This window comes from Naegleria lovaniensis (genome assembly GCF_003324165.1).
Source record: "Naegleria lovaniensis strain ATCC 30569 chromosome Unknown tig004, whole genome shotgun sequence".
Classification (NCBI taxonomy): Eukaryota; Heterolobosea; class Eutetramitea; order Acrasida; family Naegleriidae; genus Naegleria; species Naegleria lovaniensis.
In genome coordinates, this window is record NW_025407826.1 from 1 (window position 1) to 24,662 (window position 24,662).

General features: G+C 37.6%; 8 protein-coding genes across 8 annotated transcripts; 2 read left to right on the forward strand and 6 right to left on the reverse strand.

Moving 5' to 3' along the window:
• Positions 1-21: 21 nt before the first annotated feature.
• C9374_011217 (uncharacterized protein) lies at positions 22-1,494 on the forward strand (the record flags this gene model as incomplete). Its single annotated transcript, XM_044686848.1, has 1 exon — positions 22-1,494. The coding sequence occupies one exon, from the start codon at positions 22-24 to the stop codon at positions 1,492-1,494; it is 1,473 nt and encodes a 490-aa protein (XP_044554386.1).
• A 1,978-nt stretch (positions 1,495-3,472) lies between these two features.
• C9374_011218 (uncharacterized protein) lies at positions 3,473-6,076 on the reverse strand (the record flags this gene model as incomplete). The annotated part of the gene is made up of 1 exon (XM_044686849.1): positions 3,473-6,076. One exon carries the CDS (start codon positions 6,074-6,076, stop codon positions 3,473-3,475), a length of 2,604 nt encoding a protein of 867 aa, XP_044554387.1.
• A 777-nt stretch (positions 6,077-6,853) lies between these two features.
• C9374_011219 (uncharacterized protein) lies at positions 6,854-8,743 on the reverse strand (the record flags this gene model as incomplete). Its single annotated transcript, XM_044686851.1, has 1 exon — positions 6,854-8,743. One exon carries the CDS (start codon positions 8,741-8,743, stop codon positions 6,854-6,856), a length of 1,890 nt encoding a protein of 629 aa, XP_044554388.1.
• Positions 8,744-10,300: 1,557 nt separating this feature from the next.
• C9374_011220 (uncharacterized protein) lies at positions 10,301-11,455 on the reverse strand (the record flags this gene model as incomplete). The annotated part of the gene is made up of 5 exons (XM_044686852.1): positions 10,301-11,014; positions 11,059-11,127; positions 11,175-11,231; positions 11,281-11,328; positions 11,405-11,455. 5 exons carry the CDS (start codon positions 11,453-11,455, stop codon positions 10,301-10,303), a joined length of 939 nt encoding a protein of 312 aa, XP_044554389.1.
• A 505-nt stretch (positions 11,456-11,960) lies between these two features.
• Positions 11,961-14,387, forward strand: C9374_011221 (uncharacterized protein; the record flags this gene model as incomplete). Its single annotated transcript, XM_044686853.1, has 1 exon — positions 11,961-14,387. One exon carries the CDS (start codon positions 11,961-11,963, stop codon positions 14,385-14,387), a length of 2,427 nt encoding a protein of 808 aa, XP_044554390.1.
• Positions 14,388-15,566: 1,179 nt separating this feature from the next.
• On the reverse strand, positions 15,567-19,505 carry C9374_011222 (uncharacterized protein; the record flags this gene model as incomplete). Its single annotated transcript, XM_044686854.1, has 4 exons — positions 15,567-16,903; positions 16,986-18,513; positions 18,594-18,722; positions 18,780-19,505. 4 exons carry the CDS (start codon positions 19,503-19,505, stop codon positions 15,567-15,569), a joined length of 3,720 nt encoding a protein of 1,239 aa, XP_044554391.1.
• A 443-nt stretch (positions 19,506-19,948) lies between these two features.
• Positions 19,949-22,240, reverse strand: C9374_011223 (uncharacterized protein; the record flags this gene model as incomplete). Its single annotated transcript, XM_044686855.1, has 2 exons — positions 19,949-21,666; positions 21,967-22,240. The coding sequence occupies 2 exons, from the start codon at positions 22,238-22,240 to the stop codon at positions 19,949-19,951; spliced, it is 1,992 nt and encodes a 663-aa protein (XP_044554392.1).
• Positions 22,241-22,454: 214 nt separating this feature from the next.
• On the reverse strand, positions 22,455-24,323 carry C9374_011224 (uncharacterized protein; the record flags this gene model as incomplete). Its single annotated transcript, XM_044686856.1, has 5 exons — positions 22,455-22,589; positions 22,652-22,663; positions 22,740-22,758; positions 22,829-22,976; positions 23,081-24,323. 5 exons carry the CDS (start codon positions 24,321-24,323, stop codon positions 22,455-22,457), a joined length of 1,557 nt encoding a protein of 518 aa, XP_044554393.1.
• Between the last annotated feature and the right edge of the window lie 339 nt (positions 24,324-24,662).

Genomic DNA, 24,662 nt, shown 5'->3' on the forward strand with positions numbered 1-24,662 from the left:
TTAACTCTCCTCGCTTCAAACATGAGAGCAATTGGCGGGGTAATATTAACAACAACCTTTGCAAGTGCTGTTGAAGGTAGAATTGAAACTAAAATATCGAAGGATGATTCTAAACCATTCCTTGAAAAATTTTCCTACCATTTTACAAAACCACTTCCAATACTTCATGCCACACAAGTAACAACGTTTTTAGACAAGTTTATTGATACCAGTAGAAAACGTAACAACAATTCAGATATTTGGAAGCTTGTTGCAACATTTTTGCAAGGTCCAACAAGACGGTGCGAAGAATTTCTTCAAGACATTTATTTAGAGTTGAAAGACTCAACAACACCTGAAATAAGATCATTTGAAGAGTTTGTATATACAATTCTTTGCAACCTAGTTGACAAAAAAAAGGAGTATAGTCAAGGAAAAACTAATCAACCCTTATATAAGAGCTTGTTTTACAGATTAGCTTTGCTTGGTGAGGCAAATTTAACAAAAGCTAAACATGTTATTTCGTCAGAAACAAGTGTATCAAACTCTGACGAAGAAAATGCTGCAAGGTTCTTATTAACACATGGCTTGAGTTATACCTATGATTATACTAACAAAATATATAAGATTGTCAGTCCAATAGAAAGAATGAGATTACTTAAGACTCTTCAACAAGAGGCATCTAAGGTTCAAAGTGATTGGTTTTTATATTCTCACAAGCAGTTAAGCGATATTGGTGATATTTCACCTCTCTCTGAAGTTGCTGCTGTATATTTTATTTTGAACCACTTTAAATTCTTCAAGCAACAATTTCCAGGGACTTATTTGCAAAACTATAATTTGCAAGCAAATTATTATGTTGAAGATTCAGAAATTTCCAAAGATTCATTGAGCACTGATTTCAAAATTTCATCACTTCTTATTAACACAATACACTGCAATATGAAAGGATTGCAAACAATCCAATATCCATTAACAGGAAGCAACAAAGACCTTTTACCACAGTTTTTAGTACGCCCATGCCACCATGCAGGACCTGATGTCATAGGAATGTTAGTACGTCGTTCTTCCGATAATAATGAACTTCCTATGTGCATTCCAGTTGTTGCCGCTGTCACGAGGATGACAGGAAACACTACAAAATTCCAGAAAAACTATGCCACAACTGATCTTTCTAATTTATATCATGAAAACTTAGCAACTAACATCTCTCCACCCACTAATGCACTTGCAGTGAATGAGAGAAATTCCTTGGACACACCTATTACTGATATCATGAAAACTGGAAAGATTTTGAGATTATTATTTCATCCCAATGAATCATTTAATACGCCTCTCAGTGACAGAATTCCACAATACAGTAATGGTGCCGACGAGGTGGAAAAAGCATTCTCTGATCATGCAGTGCTTACCAAGAAGGGACATTTGGTCTATGAAATTTCGAAAAATAATTCAATATGGGAAAATTATCTCAACAGCAACGGCTTGTCTGTTTTAGGTGGTGTATTTCAATAGATTATCAACCTTGGTTTTCGAGACCTGGCCACCACAATGTGCAATCACATTTCTAGGAGTCAAGTGTTGCTGGTTCTGAAAATCAATGGTACCATCTTTCTTCAAGATGGAGATGAGTTGTTCAATTTTTGTAGAAGTTAATCTCAGTGTTTCACGAGAATCATTCCAACCTTCTTCCTTCTTGTCGCGAAAACGTTTCAATGAGTTCAACGCTCGATAGATTAAGGCTTCATATTCCTTATAACGAAAATTAAAGCAAATGCAATGGCGCCTCTCAATCCTCCATACGCAATGATGAATTGATTCTTCCACTCACACAACCTTTAAATCGATGAGACTGACTTGTGAAAGAACCATGATTAGAGTGGAAGCAGTGAACATGACAATGATGAATCGATTACAGTCGTTCCTCAAATACAACAGATTTTTAATAGAGCGGAGTGTCGAATTTTGAAAAAATCAGAGTATTGGGGGTCATCACTTTTAGATCACTTTTGGAATGACAATATTGCACCTGCTTCCATTGCACACAACCGTCTTCGGATCCGTCTTTTGCAAGTCCTAATCCTGCTTTCTTAAATCCACTCACCACAACTGCATCTGGAACATCTTTTAAAGAAGCTTTGGATTCAATGATTAGGTATTTGAGTAGAATTTTGTCTGCTTGTTTGTTCAATTTGTCCGTTCCTTCTCTTTGGTTTGATGATCACAAAAATAATAAAGCCATCTTAGATTCTTGCTACAGCAAATACATCATTTTGAGCCACTGGAGCAGTGTTAATGACATTGAGAGTAATTCCACATGAATTGCCGAGTTGAGAATCAGAAACCACTCAAAGTACCCAAAGTCGATGAAACAGTTCCAGATAAGGAAATGGAGAGCAAGTCATTATTGGGCATCAGATGTTTGGAGTTTGAGTGTAAGTAACAAGTCAACACTTTGTCCCTTATTGACGTTGAAGGTTGTAGCCACACAAGTTGGAGCAGCATTGACCACATGAGACACGGCCTTTGCACCAACGACGGTTTGTGCAAGTGGTCAATCAGATACCAGATCCAGTCGTGGTCACAGTAACGTCAGAAGTAACCTTTATCACAGAGAAGGTGTCAGAGTCAGCATCAGAGAAGAATGTACCCATTTGAGGTTGGCGAAAATCGCCAGTCGCCAAAATGTACCAACTCAACATTTCCAGAAACAGAAGTTGTACCACCTACAGCATTAGAAACTGCGCCACTGAATTTAACAAAGGAAGAATGTACTGTTAACGCGAGAAAAGTTCTATTTGTCAAAATCTTATTGATTCGATTTTGTTCATCTGAAATAAACACCTCACCATGAGTTCATTGCGACAGATGTTGGATGCATGCCACTGTACACTGTATTAACAGTGTTATTTTTCATATCGATTTGCCGAATGCAAAAGTTGGCAGGATCAGCAATAAGGATTTTACCTGTGGTCCTGTTCACATGAATTCCAAGAGGATTGTTCAATTGAGCATAAACAGCTAGACCTGAATCACCAAAGTAACCGGGGGCTTTTGTTCCAGCAATGACACTCATGCTCCGAGTCTGGATGTTAATTTTTCTGACTTAATGATACCATCCATCAGTAAAGTATAAATCATCACCGTCTAGAAAGAACGAAGACGCACTGAATAAGTTTTCGTCCTGTCCTGCAATGGTCGTAATGGTATATGTTGTTGTTTGAGCTGTCACATGGGAGTATGAAATTGTTGCAAGCAAAAACCAAAGCACCACAATGGTCGTTGCTAGTGACCTTAGTTCGACGGAGGGTCTTGGTACTACTACTAACATGTTGGTTAATACTATTCTTTTTAATGATCTTGCCGGGTAGGATCATTTGCCGCAACTACATGACCAATTATTGCAGAGAACAAACATGCACCGATTTGCTGCTCATACCGGCAAATCACTAGTAAGTTGTTGTTAGTAAGTTTACCAAGAGAAATACTTATTCTAACACTTGTGTACTTGATGTACGATCATATTCTTACTATTGCACCTTGTCAGTTCAACACACGATTCATCTTCCCAATTCTCAATATTGGTAACGAGCAAAGTTTTCAATTTAGGAGCACTTAAGGTTGAAGGCAAATGTAGAAATAGATTTCCAACAGTGGTAATTTTCATAAATACCAAGTTGGAAAGATGTTTGGTTGCCACAACTTTGCATTTTTCACAATTACTAATTTCTAAATATTCTAACAGTGGAAAGGTGTCAAGATTTAACTCATCAACAAAACAGTTACTTGTATCAATATCTTGCACCGCTCCAAGAGTAATAATGTCGCCTTGTAGACGGTCATGGTAAAAAGAGGAATGGTTCATCAAAGTAATTCTGTTCAATACCAATCGTGTTAACAGAGGCATGGATGACCATTTGATAAAACAATGATCACTGAATCCAGTTGCGTAATGTCTTCTCTCTATTTCCAATGACGTCAAGTGTTGACAGTGTGCAATATTGTACGCATCAGAATCTAGCAAAAAACAAAGTGAAGATACTTGGTCCGAATAACAATCAAAAATTTGTGGAGTGTCTTCGATTGGAGTCCAGAATTGTTGCTTGTTGAGAAATTCAGTAATATCAATCTCTAAATGATCACTCGCTGGGAAAACAGCTTTTCCATGATATGAAGAAAAGTTGGAAATATTATTCACTTCCAACTCTACGCTTTCTGTGATTACCAATAATGAAAGAAATCTCATAAAATTACTTCTCACACTTTCCTGCATAATTACTGCGTCAATACTATAAATTTTGAGAATCTTAACAGTTGATCCTTTAAAATTCGTTTGCGAGAGAAGCGAAAAGAGCTTTGTCGAAAATTGGAAATGCAAAGTTCCAATTTTGCTAATGTAAAACCTTTCTATTAGTAAATCCAAATATCCAATCTCAAAAGTATCACATTCCTTGAGTTCAATATTTAGCAACGTAACCGTTTGGCCATGAGGACCGAGATTTATATTTTCTATACGCTCCTGATTTTTGATCACTAATTTCTGAGCATTTCCACAAAGGTTCAAATTCTTGAGATTGGAAAGGTTATTAATTGAAATATCCGTACAATGGTGAGTTCTAATAGAATGAATAGAAGAATTATCTGATAACGTAATTTTTGCATATTGGAAAAAGTGACAACATTGTAGATGAGGGTTCATACAAAGTTGTTTCAATGGAAAGTCTTGAAAGCAAACATGTTCCAACTTTGTTAGCGGCTTTTGCTTTTCCGTAACTGATACAGTAGAAAACGAAATTAATCGTCTAAGATTTGGCATTTCAACGCCATCCAAAGTCAAACTGCCGTATTTGACCACAAGGCTCCTTAAGTTTGGAAAATGAAAATCTTCTGAGAGGATAATGTTACTATGTTGTGCAGAAATAAATAATTCTTCAATAGTGTTGGCTAAGTTGAACATTGCGTTCTTTGAGAAAAAATCATGAAAAAAGGATCCTGAATGAAAGACATCACAGTAGTACTTTCTAATCTTTGTAAAATGATCTTCAAAATAATTAATATAGTCACGACACTTTTTCTTTGAAAAATCCGATGCATGAATGTCCATTCCAAAACATCCAAACGTCTTTAACTGAGAACATGAAGAGAAAATGTGTCTCACTTGTTGCACAGTGAGCTCAGAATCAACAGTAAAATGTTCAATTGTATCTTTTCCCCAATCTAAGAGAATATCTCGAATGGATTGAGAAATTTTTGATCCTTCAATCACCAAACTCTTTAAATTTTTCAACTTTGGTAGAGAGATTTTGGCCAAAGAAAGATCAAACTCCTTCTTGATCTCTGATTGAAATCGTAAACAGTCACTAAATCTAATCTTCTCTACAATGATCAAGTGCTCAACACATGGAAACTCATCAATAAAAAGAGCCAACATTTCGAAAAATATTTTCGCATGAATACATGGAAGAACCAACTTTTTCACCATTACCCTACAATTATCTTCTCCAAAAACACACTTCATAAAATGAATGAATGATTTGGCTACCTCGAGCTCCAAAGAATAGCAATACATATTTGACCGTTTTTTTGGTTTCACAAAGGTTGAAGTATTCGAAAAGATTTGAGAAGACTCTACATCAAGCACCGATGAAAAATAACCATAGTCATATGGAACTTCAAGCACAGGAAGACCAAAGGAGGATTTTTGTTGATCATTTCCACACATAACAAATTTGAGCATATTTGCAGTGTAGGCTCGTATATGATATTGCAAAAACATGTTTTGTCTAATTTTGTCACGGAGTTTTTTGTTGACACCACATATCGGAATCAATCGGTGAGCCAACTCAAGTTCATTTAAATTTAAAAAAGAATTCTTGGTTTTAACATTATTGTAATGTGAGAAGCCAATATACTCTAAAGTATCCACTGCAAAATATCGATCCTGATCGGTGGTATTCAGCATGGAGATGGCATTTTCTTCGTCGTGATGATTGTCTGGTAATATCACCGTTCCGAGCAAGAAGCTGCATACATGAGCTAAAATTTCTTCTGGTAAGTTGTCGAGCGAGTAATCGCATGGAGGATGTGTTGTGAACATTTTTTTCAAAATGTTTCATGAAAGTTGCAAAGGGATTTAAATCGTTTCACTTGTCATTTCAAAATTTACTTCTAATTTGAACGTGTGTGTGAGGCAGCATTGTTGGATGTTAAAAATTGTTCTTTACACATGAGGCAATTGAATCATTCACAGTGGGAGAGGCCTTGAAAATTGAAGGCAGTTGGAAAGATGTACGAAATCTCTGCAAGAGCGACTGTTGTAAGCTCAAGATTGCAACAACACAACGGTTGAAGTTCCATCTATCAAATCAAACACACACCAACAAACTCGCTGGTGAATTTTGGCTCGCGTTTAACCAATGTGAGAGTCTATGATTGCTATGGATGTTTTGACAAGAATCAACCCAGTATCAATGTAAATACGGTTCCCAATCTTTTTGAGTCTGTTAGTAAAATTTTAATAACCGCATTGCTTTACTGAGACAATTTTTTTAAGTAGCGATATCATTGCGATTGCTAAGAGGCTGGTGATGTAGTTGTCAAGGCATCATGTTCTTGATATAACCCTTTTTGTTTAGGTTTCATATCATTTTCACTTTTCTCTTATTCTAAATGATTAAATTTTTATGGAATTGTTGAAAATAATGAGTTGAATTCGACAAGCATTATGATCCCATCAGAAAGGCCAGGATACTTGAATCAGTTGTCACTCATTCCCATTTCTGTCACAATAATTAATTGTACGTTCAAAGTATGGCCCACTATTGTGTGCTTGCCATAAATTCCATCATATTCCCATAATGAATGGTAGAGTATGTCACTTAGATAGATTTTCATAGTTATAATAATAGGGCATATTGTGTCTCTTCAAAGAAGTTTTCTTATTACAACAATGAAACCCTAATTTACAACCTCCAACTATCAAAGATATCACCACTGCAAGATAAAATCCAATGACATCAATGAAAAAGAATTGATACCAAGTCAAATGTTTGTCAACAATAGCCCAAGATAAATCGCCTTCGAGTTGTGTCATCATCTCAATAATTTCAGCTGCTCGTTCAACTCCACCAGCATACCTTGATAAAGTTTGCATTTTGTGAACTTGTTGTCTGAAGTTATTGCTTTCATTCGAGTAAAGCAAAGTGATAATAGCTTCATATACAGTATCAGCAGCCCATTTTCCCTTTTCATCTTTGGAGGTAATGATTGAAACACCAACTCTGGTCTCTTGAATCATATTAGCTACTCTAAATTGGTCATAATCATAGGGAATGCCAATCAAGCGTTTTCCAAAATATATGGCTTCATTAACACTACCGGCTCCACAATGAGTGATCATAACTTTCACATTTTCAAAAGAGAGAAGAGCTTTTTGTGGTACAAAGCTTGTAAGTAACTTGAATCTTGGATGAGATAATAACGCATCAATGAGTAATGGGTGAGAATGCTGTAATTTGTTGAAATGCATCAAGTTTGTGGATCCAAGTGCCAGCACGATCGAAAGTGTAGTTTGTCTTAAAGAATTATTAAACGCCTCCAACAGCTCTTTCAATTCGAATTCCTTGAGTTTCATGGTCGATCCGAATATGGCCAACAGTATTTCATTTTGGCTATTCATCCACTCAACAATCCTATAATATTCCTTATTGTCGGCATCAAGAGACATACGATTGAGTTTGTTAATTTCTGCTTGCAAATTCTTCTGGCTAATAAAAGCTCCCACGAGGAACGAATTTGGTTGTTGTGTACTTGATGAAGCATAATTTAGTCCTAAACTACTTGTTTGAATTCTAGCACACTTGACATCACTTGATTTGACATCATTAATATCAAAGTAATTAGCACCAATTTCACTCCTGATTTGGTTAAAAATTGCAAGATCTTTCTTGATAAACATGGGTATTTGTAATCTGTGTCTAAAATGCGTAAAATACTCTAGTTTTGGAGCATTAAGCGTTGGATGTCTCAATGGGTCGTTCATTATGGAACTGAAAATTTTGGTACAGGCTACATTATATCTGGCGACAACGGCAGCAATACCTGTGAGAAAATTGTCAACCACAACATACTCAAATAACGTTTGAGAGGGATCTTCCTTAATTCTGATAAATCTTTTGATGTGTTCAGTAGTAGACAATGCTGCTTGCGTACCAAATGCAAGTACTCTCAAAACACTTCCCTCATGGACCTCAACAACTTCCAATTGATCTAGTAGTAGTTTTTGGTAAGGAGCTAGCAATCGATTGATCATGATCTCTCGCACCTTATCGTCTGGTAGCGAGTCCATCTCTGTTGTGATTTGTTCATATTTTGTAGGAGTGTTGAAATCCAAATTTTTGTCATTCAAGTAGTGAATGTGAATTTTAGTAAATGGATGACTAGCATCGTCTTGACTCATTCGTACAGCGTTCTTCTTATCTTCAAGGTTTCTGATGAACGGCTTTGCAAGTTCCACATTTGCAAAGGTAATATTTCCAATCTTTTCTCTGTATGCAAGACTTTCTACTAATTCAATGTGAGGGGTAACATGTCCCGCAAATGGTAAACATAAAACGAGAATATTCTTGAAGCCTAGTGGTTGTTCTTGTTTGTGTTGTATAGAAGAAGAGGTGAGGGTGAATGGAGTTGGAGATGCTAGCGTAAGAGAAAGGATCGTCGAGACAATGAGCCATATCACGACAAGTGTTGTGATAAAACGCTGCATATCTATTTTTTTTTGTATGACCTATTCCGTGTGTTCACAATAAAACGTGCACGTTTTTAAAGGTCTTTAGATTTGGTTCGTCACTACTCAGATTCGATTTCCTTTGCGAGCAATGGTATGGCACAAATGTGAATGCTGTCTTTTAAATAGTGTACTCTTTAGGTGTCATTAATTTTCCAATTTGGAGTGGGTAATTCTGTTTAAAAAAAATCAGTCAATGATGAACCAAAAGCGTAAGACCTAAGGAGGAGAGAAAGCTTTGAGAGATGAATTTCAGAAAAGAATGAACACATTCCGATGCATCATGGTCCATTAAAAACAATATCCTTGTCAGCACTATCATCAAAGAAGTGTGGGGCCATCTCTCCGTTTCATCTAGTGTGGCACCACAAACTACGCCATAAGAAAACTACCAGCGAAAAAATTCGACTCAAAAAGGCAAAAATTTTTTGACAACGAAATGCAGAAACTCCGGGATTGGTTCAGAATCTTGTAAAGTTTTATTCAGTAGTGCTGACGTTCGTTCATTAAAAGTGAACCTCCTCCTGATTATGACCACACCTATTGTACCAAAGCCAGTTACTAACGTTTCGAAAGCAATTCTCTTCAGCCTTTCGTTATACAAGGATTGGTTGATTGTTGATGATAATACTCACATTCACCGTCATTACACCGTTCAACAAGTTTCTCGTTACACGATAAAAATCCATCTTTTGTACTGATCACTTGGTATCTAAGTTACATCAAAGTTGTTCCACGTTGTTGCTGTGTAATCGTAGTTTAGGTGTGTGATTTAAAATACTCGACCTCATCTTTTGGTGAAGGCATTTTTTTTGGAGTGAAAATTAATGTCAACTTGAAAAATTAAATTACAACAAAAAGCAAAAACTCTTGTTCTTTAATTTAATAACAGCATCTCCTTGGAGCTTAACTGAGAGAAATTGAGATCAGTATTATCAATAATATTATTAATTATTTTCAATTTGTTTTCTGTGCTCGGTGGACCTCCTCGCTTTTGTTTTATGCGAGTGAAGCTAGCTTATCGACAAAGTAATTGTTGTATTTTGTTGTGTGTTTGAATGTTGGTTTGATTGGTTTCATGTTGTGAAGGTTGAGATGATAATGTGTTCGGATTGTCAAGGTTATGTTGGATTGTGGAGAAATTATGAGAAGATTGTGGATAATAGGATTGATGATTTTGAAATAAATGTTCACATCCTCCATATTGAATAGGGATATTCTGATAGCTCATTGAATTGGATTGGTTTGGTTGTATCAGATCTTCATAAATTCTTTCGAAAGATGGTGTGATGTTCTTGGTGAATCAAAAGAGCCGGGATTAATGCTACTGAAACCGGTAGATGACGGTGATTGCACATTGAAAGAAGATAATGGAGAGGAACACCATGTGTGGTGATTTTGATTTGAAAGTCCATATGATTGACCTTCAAAAAAGTTGTTGTTAGATGTGGTTTGGTTTGTGGACGGTGATGAAAAGTTTCAATTTGATTACATTTTTTGTGATTTAGAGTGTATTGAGGATTGAATTTAATTGTTTTATTGTACAAACTCGAATTCTTTGTCAAACTTGAACGATGTCCACACTTGATTAGTTTCCACATTACATGTGAGAGAAATGTATACAATTTTCATCTTGTGTTTCGTAATCTTCTTTCCGAATTTACGTGTAAGACGTGAGTGAGTAATTTCCAACTCAGACCAATGCTTGCATTTGTCTAAAGGAGGAACACTGTCAGTAAATCTGAATTGAATGCACTTCTGTCTCTTCTTTAGGCCATTCCACAAAATGTCTTGATACCATTGGTAATATTTAGCCTTTGTTCCCCTCAGAGCAAGATAAAACACGTTTGGGTTGCAACATCCAACCGTTTCATGGCTGATGGAGTTTGAACATCTCATCTGTAGATGTTGATAAATAATATTTCTTGCACATTTGGCGAACTGTTCCCATATAATTCCATAAATTTGTTTCTTCTCATCTGGTACTTCTTTAAAGGAATTATATTTTGGTACAAATTCAAACAGTCCTTTCTCTAAAGTGAATTGATATTCCTTGTGAGTGTCTTCAGCAGCTTCATCTGTGGTTCTTGATTTTCGTTTTTTGCTCTGTTGGGAAATATTGTCATCATCACATTTGTTGTTTGGTGTTATCGTACATTGTGTCTCATCAACAATACCAGAGAAGCTGCTTGTGCTAGGCAACAGACAGCAAGGTGGAAATGATATAGTTTCGTCTGTGAAGATCCATTCCTGAACAAGTTAAGCAAACACATTGTAACAAATTTGAAACATACTGTAGAGGTAGTCATTACTGGTGATGATGGGTGAGAAGGGTTCATTTCGATGCTTGATGATGAAGGAATCTTGTGAAATATGTTACTGCTGAATACTGGACAAACATAATACTTACATTGTTCGTACTCTGGTTCGTTGTGGATTGGCTATCCAATGCTGGTGATTCATTGGCCTTGATAATTGAGATCAATACAAGGTGAACGATATTCACTAGTACTTACGTGATTAGTATTTGTTTCGCAACTCGAATCACAATCAGAAACACCAAGCTGAGGTAAAGATTAGTGTAGGTGTTGAAATTGTTGTTTGATGATGTTGTTGTTGTGGTAATAATCAATTACTTACACAGTATAGAGGCACAGTGCCCTCTTCAATGACCACTAATTCAGCTTCCATGTTGTGTGTGTTGTTGGTGTGTTTTTTTGTGTGAGAAGCAGAAAACAACACCACAGACCAATCACTCCATTTTTTTTGACTCCGGGACTTACTAAAACGAGCCGAATTTTTTCTTCGTCAGTTTTTGCACTTTACGCTCAGGCGTAGTTTGTGGTGCCATGTTTTTACAAATTTGGAGTGTGATGACTCGTTAAATACATGGATGCACAAAAGAGAATACTTGCATCTATACAAACGCATGTGAAAGAAAATAATCCATGATGTCAGTGTTTATATGCATGGGCTTCAAACGAGCATTCAAAGAAAATCAGTGAGGAATTTTTCAGTGATTTCTTTTGCACATATCATTGTGACCAACATCCATAACTCATCAACCACAAGAGCCATTCTGGACATGGTAATATTGACACGTTTCTAGCTAAACAAATGTCAAAACGGGACACAAATTCACGAAGAGATCAAAATGTGCACTCCATTTTCTCACTAGCCTTGTCAAGACAAAAAAATGTCGAAACGTCAATTACTCAAGGAACATTTCATGGTGTTGTCTTTGAAGTATTGCAAAAGGGCATGGTGTTGGTTCATCATGATCACTTTTTATCTTTTGCTTTTCAATACGAGTATTGAACACAACCACTCATTCCACGTACAAGCAATTCCTATTCCATTCCCTCACAAGGCAATATCTTCTTCACCGTACACAACATTTAGAATGATGACGTCGCCACGAGGTCTCTCACACTCCCTCTCACAACCATTCACTTTCCATGGTGCTCATCATCCAACAGTTGACGCATTTCAATCAACACCTTCCAGCGCATTGCCTTCCATAATTTCAATCACCATGAATGCTTCCACAAGTACAATGTTACTACCAACAATGACGGCCATTGGAACAACATCCTCTCTTATACTGTCAAGCTTAAAAAGAAGAAATATCAGAGATGTCAATGCTGGTTTTACGTCCATTCAACAATTACAACAAGTGGCATCTCAACGACATGTGGTCATTGGAGTTCACACCATCATTGGATTACAAGCATCGTATGTGGAAAAATTATTGGGATTAAATTCAACCCTCCATGATTACAGAATTGAAAGAATGGATCGACCTGAAGCTGATTGTTGGATGGGAAGTGTTTTTGAATACTTTGATGCACTGGTAACTACAGATTCGTATTTTACAATCATGTTTCGACAAAATAGAGATTGTTATTTGGGAGAGCGTAAATTTAAATCACTGACAAATGTCTCGAGTGATATCAATCTGGTGAATATTGGTCCCTATGAAGTGCTAATGCTCAATTCCTCCACAACCAATGATTTTGCATCTATGGAACGAATTGCCACACAAGCATTGTATGCAGCAATGGCACAATTGGTCAATCTCATGTTCATTCCCCTCTCATTCTGCAATTCTTTTTACATTTCACATGATTATGCCATCATTCGAGCTGGTTACGGATTTGTGAACTTGACAGAGATGGACTCTCGTGCTTTTTCGATTTACTTCCAAAATCCAATGAATGTCAATCATACCTATTATCAATTGGCTTTACAACAATTGAAATCCAATATCACGACAGACGTGTTTGATTCTTTAAAGATTCAAACAAGTTCAACACTAAGCTCCTCATTAAGCTCAATGATTTTTCCAGCTTCCTGTTATTCATGCTCCACTTCACAATGCATGTGGGAAGATAGAAACAGCCCAACACCCTCTCCTCAGTATGATCCCATCGCCGCCTCCACAGGAGTGTTTATTGGACTTTCCTTAATTTTTTATTGGCCACTCTTAATTCTCTTTCGAAACAAGCCAAGTATTCGAAAAAGATTGATCATTCCCTATGCATGTCCAATACTTCTGTATATATTCATGGTTGTTCAATTATTTGAGGTTGCAAAACCATGTTTCATGTTTCAGTTCATTGTCATTTATTTCACCTCCGCATACAGTATTACCATTTATTACACCATTATGGCTCGTTTTCTAATTTTGAGAAATTTGTACAATATTTTGAAGAAATGCAAGAATGAACAACAAGTGAAAGCTGTCAAATTTTTAGTGAGCAAGACTTGTGGAATTACTGCAGCTTTAGTGTTAGGATTTATTGTTGCATGTGTCGTTGCGTTGGTTCCAATTGCAGCCTATCGACAAGAATTCTTTAGCTTCAACTCTCAATACGTTTCTTCAATGACTTTGAGTTTGATTTCCATCACGTTTGCTGCCATTTCGTTATTGATTGTTTTGATCAATGTGATTTTGAGCATTCCGACGATTAAGGCCAAAGGAATTTTATATTTTCTATTCTTTGATGATCCATTGTATCTTCGATTTGATTCATTGTTTGTTACCATGAATGCCATCTTAATTTCTGTGAGCTTGTTCACAAATGCCAACCAAATTCCAGCTTACAATGGTATTATTTCTTTCATCAATTTGACACTTGGATTTATGTATTTTGGAGGAGTTGCATTAATTTTTGAGCTGCTAAAACTGCTCTTCTTCAAAGCTCCAAAAGAACAGGAAGAACTGGACAAGAAATTAGCCGATGTTGGATTTATGACATTACTCAAAGAGTTTGCAGAAAAGGAAATGAGTTTGGAAAATATTTACTTTTATGAAAAGGTGAAAGAAATGGAAAAGAAGAGTCTCGATCCAAATCCCAGACTGAGTTTATCGGATTTAGATTTCCTTGCTAACAACTTTATGAAACCATTTTCCAAGAATGAGATTAATTTTTCACACGAAACAAAGAAAGCATTTTACGACCTTGTGGAATCTTGTAAGAAGAATGAAGATATTCGATTTAATGCGTTGCGTGAAGCAGTCATGATTCCTCTCATGATCAATATCAAAGATACCTATATGAGATTGGTGAGAACAAATGAATATAGAAAATGGGAAACTGCCAAGAATATTACAGAATGAAAGAACGGAATTGATAACCAATATATTTTCAACCTAATTTTACTGACCAATGGTTGCTGCAATAGTTGTTTCGACTTTGGTGATCGCATGGCTCCAGTAATCCGAGTCCAAAATATCTTGAACATTAACACGACAAAGAACTTTGTACGCATTATACTCCAACGCAAATACTTGTTTGAGTTCAAGACTTGGACACTTATTGACCAATTCTAACACCCACCACATGCATTCATTTTCTGGAGAAAATGTAATTTCAATTTTGCAAGGCTTTCTATTCAATGTTTGGGTGTTGTACAAGTTTTGCTGAGATAAATACCGTTCCTTGATACAGCATAACATTTTGAACCCAATACCATGCCGGCGATAATTGGGATTTACGAAATAGCCAATAACATTTGTCTCTTTCACATGCAACACATCCACAGAAGCGATAAGTTTGGAATCTTGTCGACTCTTCACAACCCATGCTCCAATTCCACCATACTCGCAACACTTGACCCAATGATCGAATTTGCAACGAATGGATTCGTTTGTTTCAATTCTCCCATCTTTGTAGTTTTTTCTAACTTGGTCATCATTTCGTAATTTCAACCACTACTCATCAAAGTCATTAGTTTGCAAAGGCATCAATACAAGCTCTCCACATGGAGGTTGTCGCAAGCAAGTGAAACGAAGTCCTGTTCTACAAAGGTTGCTATACTTTTCTTTATGAGTTGACGATAAGAGATGCTTCCCATATTCCCCATCTTCCCATTTCTCACAAATAGAACAATAGCACCCTCTTCCTTCAATATTCGTTGGCATCCAGAGAGTTTCATTGTTCGTATTTCGAACAACATGTGGTTGTTCACCAGCCAAATTGAAAATTTCTTCATATTCCAGCTCAATGGAAGTATCAACAACTCTCTCCCAGCTAGGCCTTGTGGTATAGTCAGTATTCAACATGTTCGCTATAAGATTTAAGAAAGGTACGCTGTATCTTTTCGAAAAAGTTGGTAATAGATAATCCTTTAACAAGCTTCCATGAATGTTGGTTGTTGCTTCTTAACAATTTCCTTAATCATCATTTTGCTTTATAACAGTTTTCACTTATTATTCAACGAAAATCAAAAGTTGTAGATCAACCATCCCTTTTGAACATTTGCTTTCAATTTTAAGAGCGTTCATTCTTTTACTGAATTAATTACCCAATTCCACATCAACGGCTTTTGCTGTTGCAATTTCTCGAGCAGTGGCTGCAGCTGCTTTCTTTTTCATGAAAACTACAACCGAGACAATGGTTGCTGTCACTCCGGCCACAGCTCCAATGGCTACCAATGGAACGACCACTCCTGCAGCAATGGCTCCTGCATTGTCATTTCCACCATTCGAATTACCACGAGGAGGTATAGTGGCACGAGCTTCAATGGTTAAAGAGGAAGAGGACGCTACTCGATTGGAAATTGTCACACTCGAGGATAAATCTCTCAAGGTCACAAATGCTTTCACTGTTCCTACATCATTGAATGCCGGTACAACAAGATCCAATTTAGAATTTCCCGAGGATAAATCTCTGTCCACAGAAGCAACTACTCGATTATTCAATTCATATTCGAAAGAGGCTCTTACCACTCGACCACTGTACCACCTTGTAAACGAGAGAGAATTAATCGAAAGCGAGAGCAGAGTGGAAGTTTCATTTGCATAATCTTTGCTTCCATTAAAACTCAATAAAATACCACTCGATGGAATGAATGCTAGTTGACATTGAGGACCCACAAAATCTGCATTGCATGAACACTGGTCAAAGGCATTACATGTTCCATTTTGGAAATTACAAACACTTGCGTTGTTGGATGGAATTCCGTAACAAGTAGTAGATTCACAATTCGACCCAAAATATTGAGAATCACACTGGCATTTGTCCACTCCATAACAAACTCCTCTACCACTACACACTGTGCTATTCGTTGCCAAAATGTTCGAACATTTGACAATGTCACATTTGGACCCACCATATCCAGCTTTACATTGGCATGTGTCCACATCCACACAAGTTCCATTTCCACTACACACTTGAGAAGAGTTTGCTGATGAAATTCCAAAACATTTGACATATTGGCATTGATTTCCAGCATATTTGTTTGTATCACACAAACATGTATCTTTCAAAATACAGGATCCTCTCGACGAACAGACACTACTAGAATTTCCTAATTGATCAAAACAAATAGGCACGCTACAATCAACACCAGCATACCCAGAATTGCATGAACATGGTCCAGGTGAGGAACAGGTACCGTTCTTGTAGTTACAGACCTCTGGAGCATTTGCGAGAATTCCATTACACATGGCCACGTCACAATAGGGATTGTACCAGCCACTGGAACATGAGCATTGATTCATGGAGATACATTTTCCATGACCGGAACAAACATCCGAAGCATTATAGGCCTTTCCGTTACATTGCCATAACTCACATTGTTGGCCATAGTAACCAGTTTTGCATTGACAGACATCCCAATCGATACATGTACCTATGTTGGAAAATGTCATTGGTTGTAAAAAGAAATGGTGTTAAATAATTTGGAATTCCAATAGCAACACTGTAACACTTACCATTTCCACTACAAGCAGTCGTGTCATTCTTCGTCTTTCCATAACAAATTGGATCCTTTGGTCGACAATCATTGGGTGCAATACAAACTCCACGACTGTTATTACACACTCTGGAGTCATTCGCCAAATACCCAAAACACATAGGCATTTCACAAGTGGAGGGAGGACCATAACCTGAGTTACATTGACAATTATTGAACGCCACGCAATTTCCATTGCCATTACAAACAGTTGAATTATCGGAGGCTATTCCGGCACATGTCGTACTTTCACATTTAGTTCCGTAATATCCCGCATGGCATTTACAAGTGTTTGGTAAAATGCAAGAACCTCTTCCACTGCAAGAGCTCGCGTTGTTAGATGGAATGCCATAACAAATGGGGTATTGACATTGTGTACCGGTGTAGGACGTCGGAATTTTACATTGGCAGGTATTTGGATTGATACAAGTTCCATTGCCAAAATTGCACACCGAGGTCAAATTGGCTAAAGTTCCATAACATTTGGGAATGTCACAAAATTGACCTCCCCAACGAGAAGTATCTGTACATGCACAAACATTTGGAGCGTTACAAGATCCTTGTCCATTGCACACGCCTGTTACGTTTTGTAAGGTACCATTACACTTTGGCAATTGACAATATTGCCCTCCCCAAGAATTAGAATCCGAGCATCGACAGACATTCGGAGCATCACATGTTCCTCTATTGTTGCATACTCCAGCTTGACCTTGTAGAATATTGTTACATTTTGGAAATTGACATTCTGTACCACCCCATTCACTCGGGTTAGTACAAGTGCAATTATTTGGTGAACTGCAATTTCCTCTTCCACTACAAACTTGGGAGGCAAAATTAGCTAAAATTCCATAACATATTGGGAATTCACAAAATGGACCGCCATAGGATGGATTGGTGCATCGACACACATTTGGAGCGTCACAAGATCCTTGTCCATTGCACACTCCTGTTACGTTTTGTAAGGTACCATTACATTTTGGCAATTGACAATATTGCCCTCCCCAAGAATTAGAATCCGAGCATCTACAAATTTCTGGCCCGTCACACGATCCTCTATTGTTGCAAACTCCAGCTTGTCCCTGTGCCGTTCCATTACATTTTGGAATGGTACATTGTGCACCTGTCCAAGATCCCACACATGTACAAGTATTTGGACCAGTGCATGATCCTCCGTTTTGGCACGCAGGAGAACATGTCGGAGTACAAGTTCCGTTAAAAGCACTTCTTGAATATCCTGCTTTACAATTACAAGGTGGGAAGGAATTGATAGCCAAATCTTCATTGGTGTCACAAACTGGATTCAGCTTTTTAATGTAATATCCTTCTGCAAAGTAAATGGTTCCATTTTCTGTGACAACAATTCCTTTTGGATTGATATTCACAGAGGTTGCAGAAGAGGTTGAAGTGTCGACACCTGTGCCAGGTGAAACTCCTGTTCCAGCAATTGTGGCAAGCACATTGTTGGTGGTATCAATCACTTTGACAGTGTATGCATTGGAAATGAAAAGCTGATAAGTAAAATAGTAAGTATTCAAAAAAAGGGTGGATGATATTGCAATAATAAGGAAGCGTGCACAACAAAACTTACATAATTATTAAGATTGGATAAAAAAGCAGGAAGAACACCAAAGGAAGAAGAAAGTGTAGTAATTGTTGCTGAACCTGGATTGCTTACTGGTGAAAACACTCTCAACTTGTAAGGCTCCATAAAGTAGAGCTTATATTCAAAGACAAATGAGATGCATCATGAGCAGCAACAACAAATCCAACTTACCTTATCATTATAATACTGAACATCCTGTACTGCAGTTCCAGGTACATTCACGCTTGCAACTCCAATTGCTCCATCCACACTGGTAGTTGTACTTGTTCCAGAAAAAAGAGTCACCGAGTTGGTAGGCGTTTTTCTAGTGACACCAAAAACCACACTACCTGAATTTTCTGTGATAAAGTAGGTTCGGTCGTACTCAATCAAGGCTGGGTCTGATCCTAGTTGGATATCAGAAATCTTTAATGCACAAAGCCCTGTTCCAGTATTACCATAGTTTGATCCTGTTCCAGAACTTCCACTGGTTCCATCCCATAGATAATAAGAAATTGGAGATGCTGTGTTTCCAAGAGGAGCAAAATAGCCCAAATCGAAATCAGACGGAGCCGATCCGTTGGTCGTTGATGCTTCAGTTACTAAATCAATGTCAAAACCCAAGGCAGCACCAAACAACTCGGAGATGGTCGTGCCAGATAGTTTGTAGATCTTTCTCTTGGAACCACCTGCAATATAAATCTGTTGAGTTTTAGGTCCAAAGGTAATCGATCCAAAAGCTGGATTTCCAGACGAATAGCTGGCTACGACTTGTTGTTGATAGGACCATGCAGAGATAGAGGTTGTGTGAAAAAGAAGTGTCAATAAAAGGACGCTGAGTAACGCTACATGATGAAGGTGGGGTATCATGAGTGTAGCGTTGATACTGCCAGCTTGAGAAGATGAGCTTTTTACCATCCTAAACGATTCGCACGTGTGATTCGTTATGAGATTAGGGTGCGTTCAATAATATTAACAATGAGAAATAGGAAGAACCTCTCAGAGATTTGGTTTCTGTGAGCAGAAGGAACGAATCACTGTGTTGTTGTGCTGTGTTGAAAGAGCAATGGGGATATGATTCGACTCTTACTCGTGTTTTTTTGATAATGATATTTAACGGACATGTCACGCAACCCTTCGAGTTTTGGACACTGCATTTCAGTCATCCATCTGAAATTCGCAGTGCTGTCAGTGAAAATGCGACGTTTAAGATGGATTTTGCCGCCATGGTGAAACAGTTGATTGGATGTTTGGAACTGCTCATAAAACAATCATTCTGTTTTCGCAAGAGTTCTATGTGCTGTCTTGTATAAAATTTTCTCATTGAATGTCTTTTAATAATCAAATTCCAGTACGAATAATTAAAGTGTCATGTAGAGTGGATTTTCAATAAGTGTCTTGAATTCTTGCAACCACTGAGCTCCAACAGCTCCATCAACAACACGGTGATCACAGCTCAAAGTAACCTTCATGGTTGTCACAACCTTAAACTTGTCTTCTGGTGAGGTTGGATGGTCATTGACAACAACCTTTCTTTGAGATTTACCAACTGCCAAAATACATGCTTGAGGTGGATTGATGATTGCTGAAAATTCATCAATACCAAACATTCCAAGGTTTGAAATAGTGAATGTACCTCCTTGGAATTCTTGTGGCTTGAGCTTATTCTCTCTAGCCTTTGCAGCAAGTCCCTTAATTTCATTTGAAATTTGTGCAAGTCCTTTGGATTCAGCAGAGAAAACAATTGGAGTGATTAAACCATTATCAGTTTGAACAGCCACGGAAACGTCAACATTGTTGTATTGACGAATGAAAGTGTCATTCCATGAGCTATTCACTTCTGGTGACTTCTTCATTGCGAGAGCGGCAGCCTTAACAAGCATGTCGTTGACAGATAATTTGAAACCTCTCTTTTCGCCAGCCTTATTCAATTCTTCTCTGGCCTTCATCAACTTGTCAACCTCAATTTCAACAGTCAAATAATAGTGAGGAATATTTCTCTTTGACTCGGTCAATCGTTCAGCAATAACCTTACGAATAGTAGATACTGGAATATCGACATAAGATGCTGTTGTTGGAACTCCAGCTTGCATGACTTGTGGTTGGGCAACTGCAGCTGCAACCTTTGGCTGTTCTTGAACAGCTGGTTTACGCATGAGGAATTCCTCAACGTCAGCTCTAATAATTCTGCCCGAGTCTCCGCTTCCTGATCCAATTTCTCTCAAATCAACTCCTTTTTCACCTGCAATCTTCTTAGCCAAGGGAGAGGCAAAGATACGACCTCCAGTGGCTTGTTGTTGAGTGGTTGTTGGTTGAGCTTGTTGTTGTGGTTGTTGAACTTGTTGAGGGACTTGTTGTGGTTGAGCTTGTTGTGGTGTTGAAGGAGTAGTAGCAGCTCCAGAAGCACTTGGTGTATAGGCAGCACCTGCAGCCAAATCTTCCTTCTTATCAACAAGAATGGCAATAACTTCTCCGAGAGATGTTTCAGTACCTTGTGGGGCAACAATCTTTGCCAAATAACCCTCTTCTTGGAATTCAAAATCAACTGTGGCCTTATCAGTTTCAACAGTACAAATGATGTCTCCTGGAGAAATCTTGTCACCAACTTGTTTCACCCATGATCCAATTCGTCCCTTTGTCATGGTTGGTGAAAGCATTGGCATTGAAATTTCATGAACACCTTTTGGCTTTTGAGAAGATGCTGTTGAAGCAGGTGTAGATGGAGTCGAAGGGGGTGTTGATGGAGTGGATGGTGGTGTTGTTGGTTGTGCTGTTGAAGGAGCACCAGTAGAGGCTCCCAAATCAGCTAATGTGATGTTTTGAACAGAGGAAATCTTTGAGGCATCATCAACAAGAATACCGATTGGGCTTCCGAGAGCAACATCCTTAGAACCATTTGGAGTTAAAATTTTGGCCAAATATCCTTCTTCTGGGAATTCAAATTCCAAAGTTGACTTGTCTGTTTGAACTTCAACTAAAAGATCTCCCGCACTAATCTTGTCACCTTCGTTTTTCAACCATTTACCAATGTTACCAGTGGACATGGTAGGACTGAGCGCAGGCATATTAATGACAGAAGCTGTTCAGTGATATTCAATAGAATTCGAACCACAACAAATCATAAGCAATATTGTTGTTTTGATTACCAAACCAGGTTGATGAGCCAAGAACAATAATCCATATCGAATGAAATAATATCAGTAAAAGCAGTAAGTGATGTCCGATTCGTTCATTCATCATCAATCCATAGGAAGCATAATGGACATCATTTTGCACAACATCCAAACATTCCAAATCCATCATCATCATTTTCATCACCGTGAAAATTAATCATTGTCATACAATTCATTGGAGAATGACTAGATTGCAATCTACTTACCTCCCTTTGGAAGAGTAGCATATCCTCTCACTTGTTGCTCCAAGTTGTAATTCATGATCATCATGGATTGATTCATCTTCATTGCGAATTGATTGGTAGCAATGAAATTCATTCTCTTCAAATTGCTAGAACGGCTATAATTTCTCTTTGCAGAAAACCCCATACTACCCGATGACATGTAAGCCAAGGAGGCATTTGATGATAGTACCTTCTTGTTGATGAAAGCCTTCTCAATCAATTTGAGAGCGGAACGTTTGTTTTGAGAGGACAGCATTTTTTAAAATCAATTTTTGAAGAATCATTGCCGCAACGATGGACCATACGAACACACTCAAACGCTTCCACATGAGTGATGTGCAAGATACAATCATCAACACAAAGTATTATGAAAAGAAAGAAGGTACATTAATGTATTGAGTTGTTGGTTTTCTAAAATTGTATGTACAGGCCGCAATCTTTAAATGAAATAATTTCCATATGAGGATAGATTAACAAAGTGGAGTTGCTTTAATCTTGAGGTTGCTTGGGGTGACAGTCACACCCACGACCTCACCGACCAAATGAGCGTCTTCAATGTCAAACTCATAGTTTTGTAACAATCGGCTTAGAATCATGCAAATTTCCTGAGCGTTAGTAATGTGAAATTCAGAAAAATTAGAGAGCAATCAAATGAGCTTAAACTTACCATCTCAGCAAACTACCATTTACAATGTTTCAAAAAATAAGATGTAAATAAACAAAATGAGCCATTTGAACCACTCTAAATAACATACCCTATATCCAATGCATTTTCTATACATGAATATAAGTTGCAACCAATAATTGTCAAAATGAAAAAACCTTAATTTTGTTTACAACGTACCTATTTCCAGCAGAGAAAGGTATCCATGAAAAGTCGTGCTTTGCTCTCGATTTGTCTTCTTCTTTCACAAATCTCTCTGGATTAAATGTATAAGGATTTTCCCAATATCGAGGATCAGTGTGAACACCTCCAATGAAGACGTCAATTTCTATTGTGTTGAAATACAGTACGTTCAATTATTACATCCATAACATTCAAATTTACAAATATACATCACTGAATGACCATCGTTCTACCACTACCAATACTTACCTGTACCTTTTGGAATTAAGAATTTTCCAAGAGTGGTCTCTTTTTTACACACTTGTTTGACTACAGATGTAATGGGAGGGTGTAGTCTAAGAGTTTCCATAATCACTGCATTGAGGTAGTGGAATTTTTGATAGTCGTCAAATGATGGCTTTCTTTCAGAGCCAAGTATGCTCAACACCTCCTCACGAGCCCTCTCTTGGATGTCTTTATGCTTGGATAGTTCAAAGAGAGCCCATTGACAAGTGGCACTACTTGTATGATATCCAGCAATCGACAAAACGAAAGCATTACTTATAAGCATCTCATCAGTAAGAATCTTATCTTGGGTGTTGGCTTTCACAAGTAAGCTTAGCACATCGCGTCTCTCAAATGAATCTCCACTCTTTTCGAGTTCTTGTTTTCTTTGATCAATACATCTTTGGAGGACAACTCTTGTCTTCTCTTGAGCTGCTTTCACACCAGTGATTTTGGCCAGCAGTGGATACAAGAATGGAATATTTTGTAAAATATATCTTCTCAAAATGAGACCATCAAGAGTTAAATGTTCTAAGGCTTTCGAAAACTCTCTTCCTTCTTCGTTTTCATCAAAGGCACCAAATGATAATCCAAATGCTGCCTCGCCCAATACGTTCAAAGTCAAATTGGAAAAATCTAAACTAGGATTAATATAGACACTTTTGCGAGTGGCGTCAATAATGGGTGCCTTTCTCCATCTCGTATTTAACAGAGTATCAGTGGAAGTGACCGCTTCATCACAAACCAAGCGTAAATTATCGTCAGAAAATGCAGCATAGCAAGCACGATGGTGAATCCTCCATCTTTCAGTGGTCAATGCAGTTAATAAATTCTCTCCAAAGATATTAATCATTTCATATTCGAAATCTGGCTTGTCAAAGCAGTGTGCTTTGGAAATAAACATTTCTTTAAGCATGTTTTTGTCACTCAATACCAAGCAATTGTAAAACACGAGAGAAACTCTCATTGCTTTTGTTTCCTTGTCACCTCGCTCTTGCATTAACTTGGATACTCCTTTCCAGTCTGCAAGATTGTATTCAGGAGCAAGAAGTGGAACTCGAAAAGGAAAATACATTACTTGACAAAATCCGGGAACATGAGATAATTTCGAATAATTTCTATATAATTTAACCAATAGCTTGAAAAGATATAAGAGAAGGGCAATGCCAAGAACCAACACTATGGTTGGCCATAAATCGTTAATTTGATCCAAAACAATTTGAATCATGATGATGGTCAATGATCGGTTTTTGATTTGTCTCTTGAAATATTTGCAACAGTTGGTTCGTATCGATGACTATCAATTATTATATAATAGGCTTGAGGATGCTTTTTTGCTCTCTTCTCATGAACCGAATTTATCTCGTTTTAACAGGTTTCTCAGCAACACCTCAGCCACGAGGACAGCCTTGAAAGACCTTTGTATTTCCATCTACGCGGAGGTCCAAGTCCGAGCACATCCTATTGAAATACGTTCCCAGCTCTTGGAAATAAAAGATGTCGATAAGATCATCACAATGGTGGTTACTTTCTTCACCCTATGTGTCGATTTTTCTTTATAAACTCA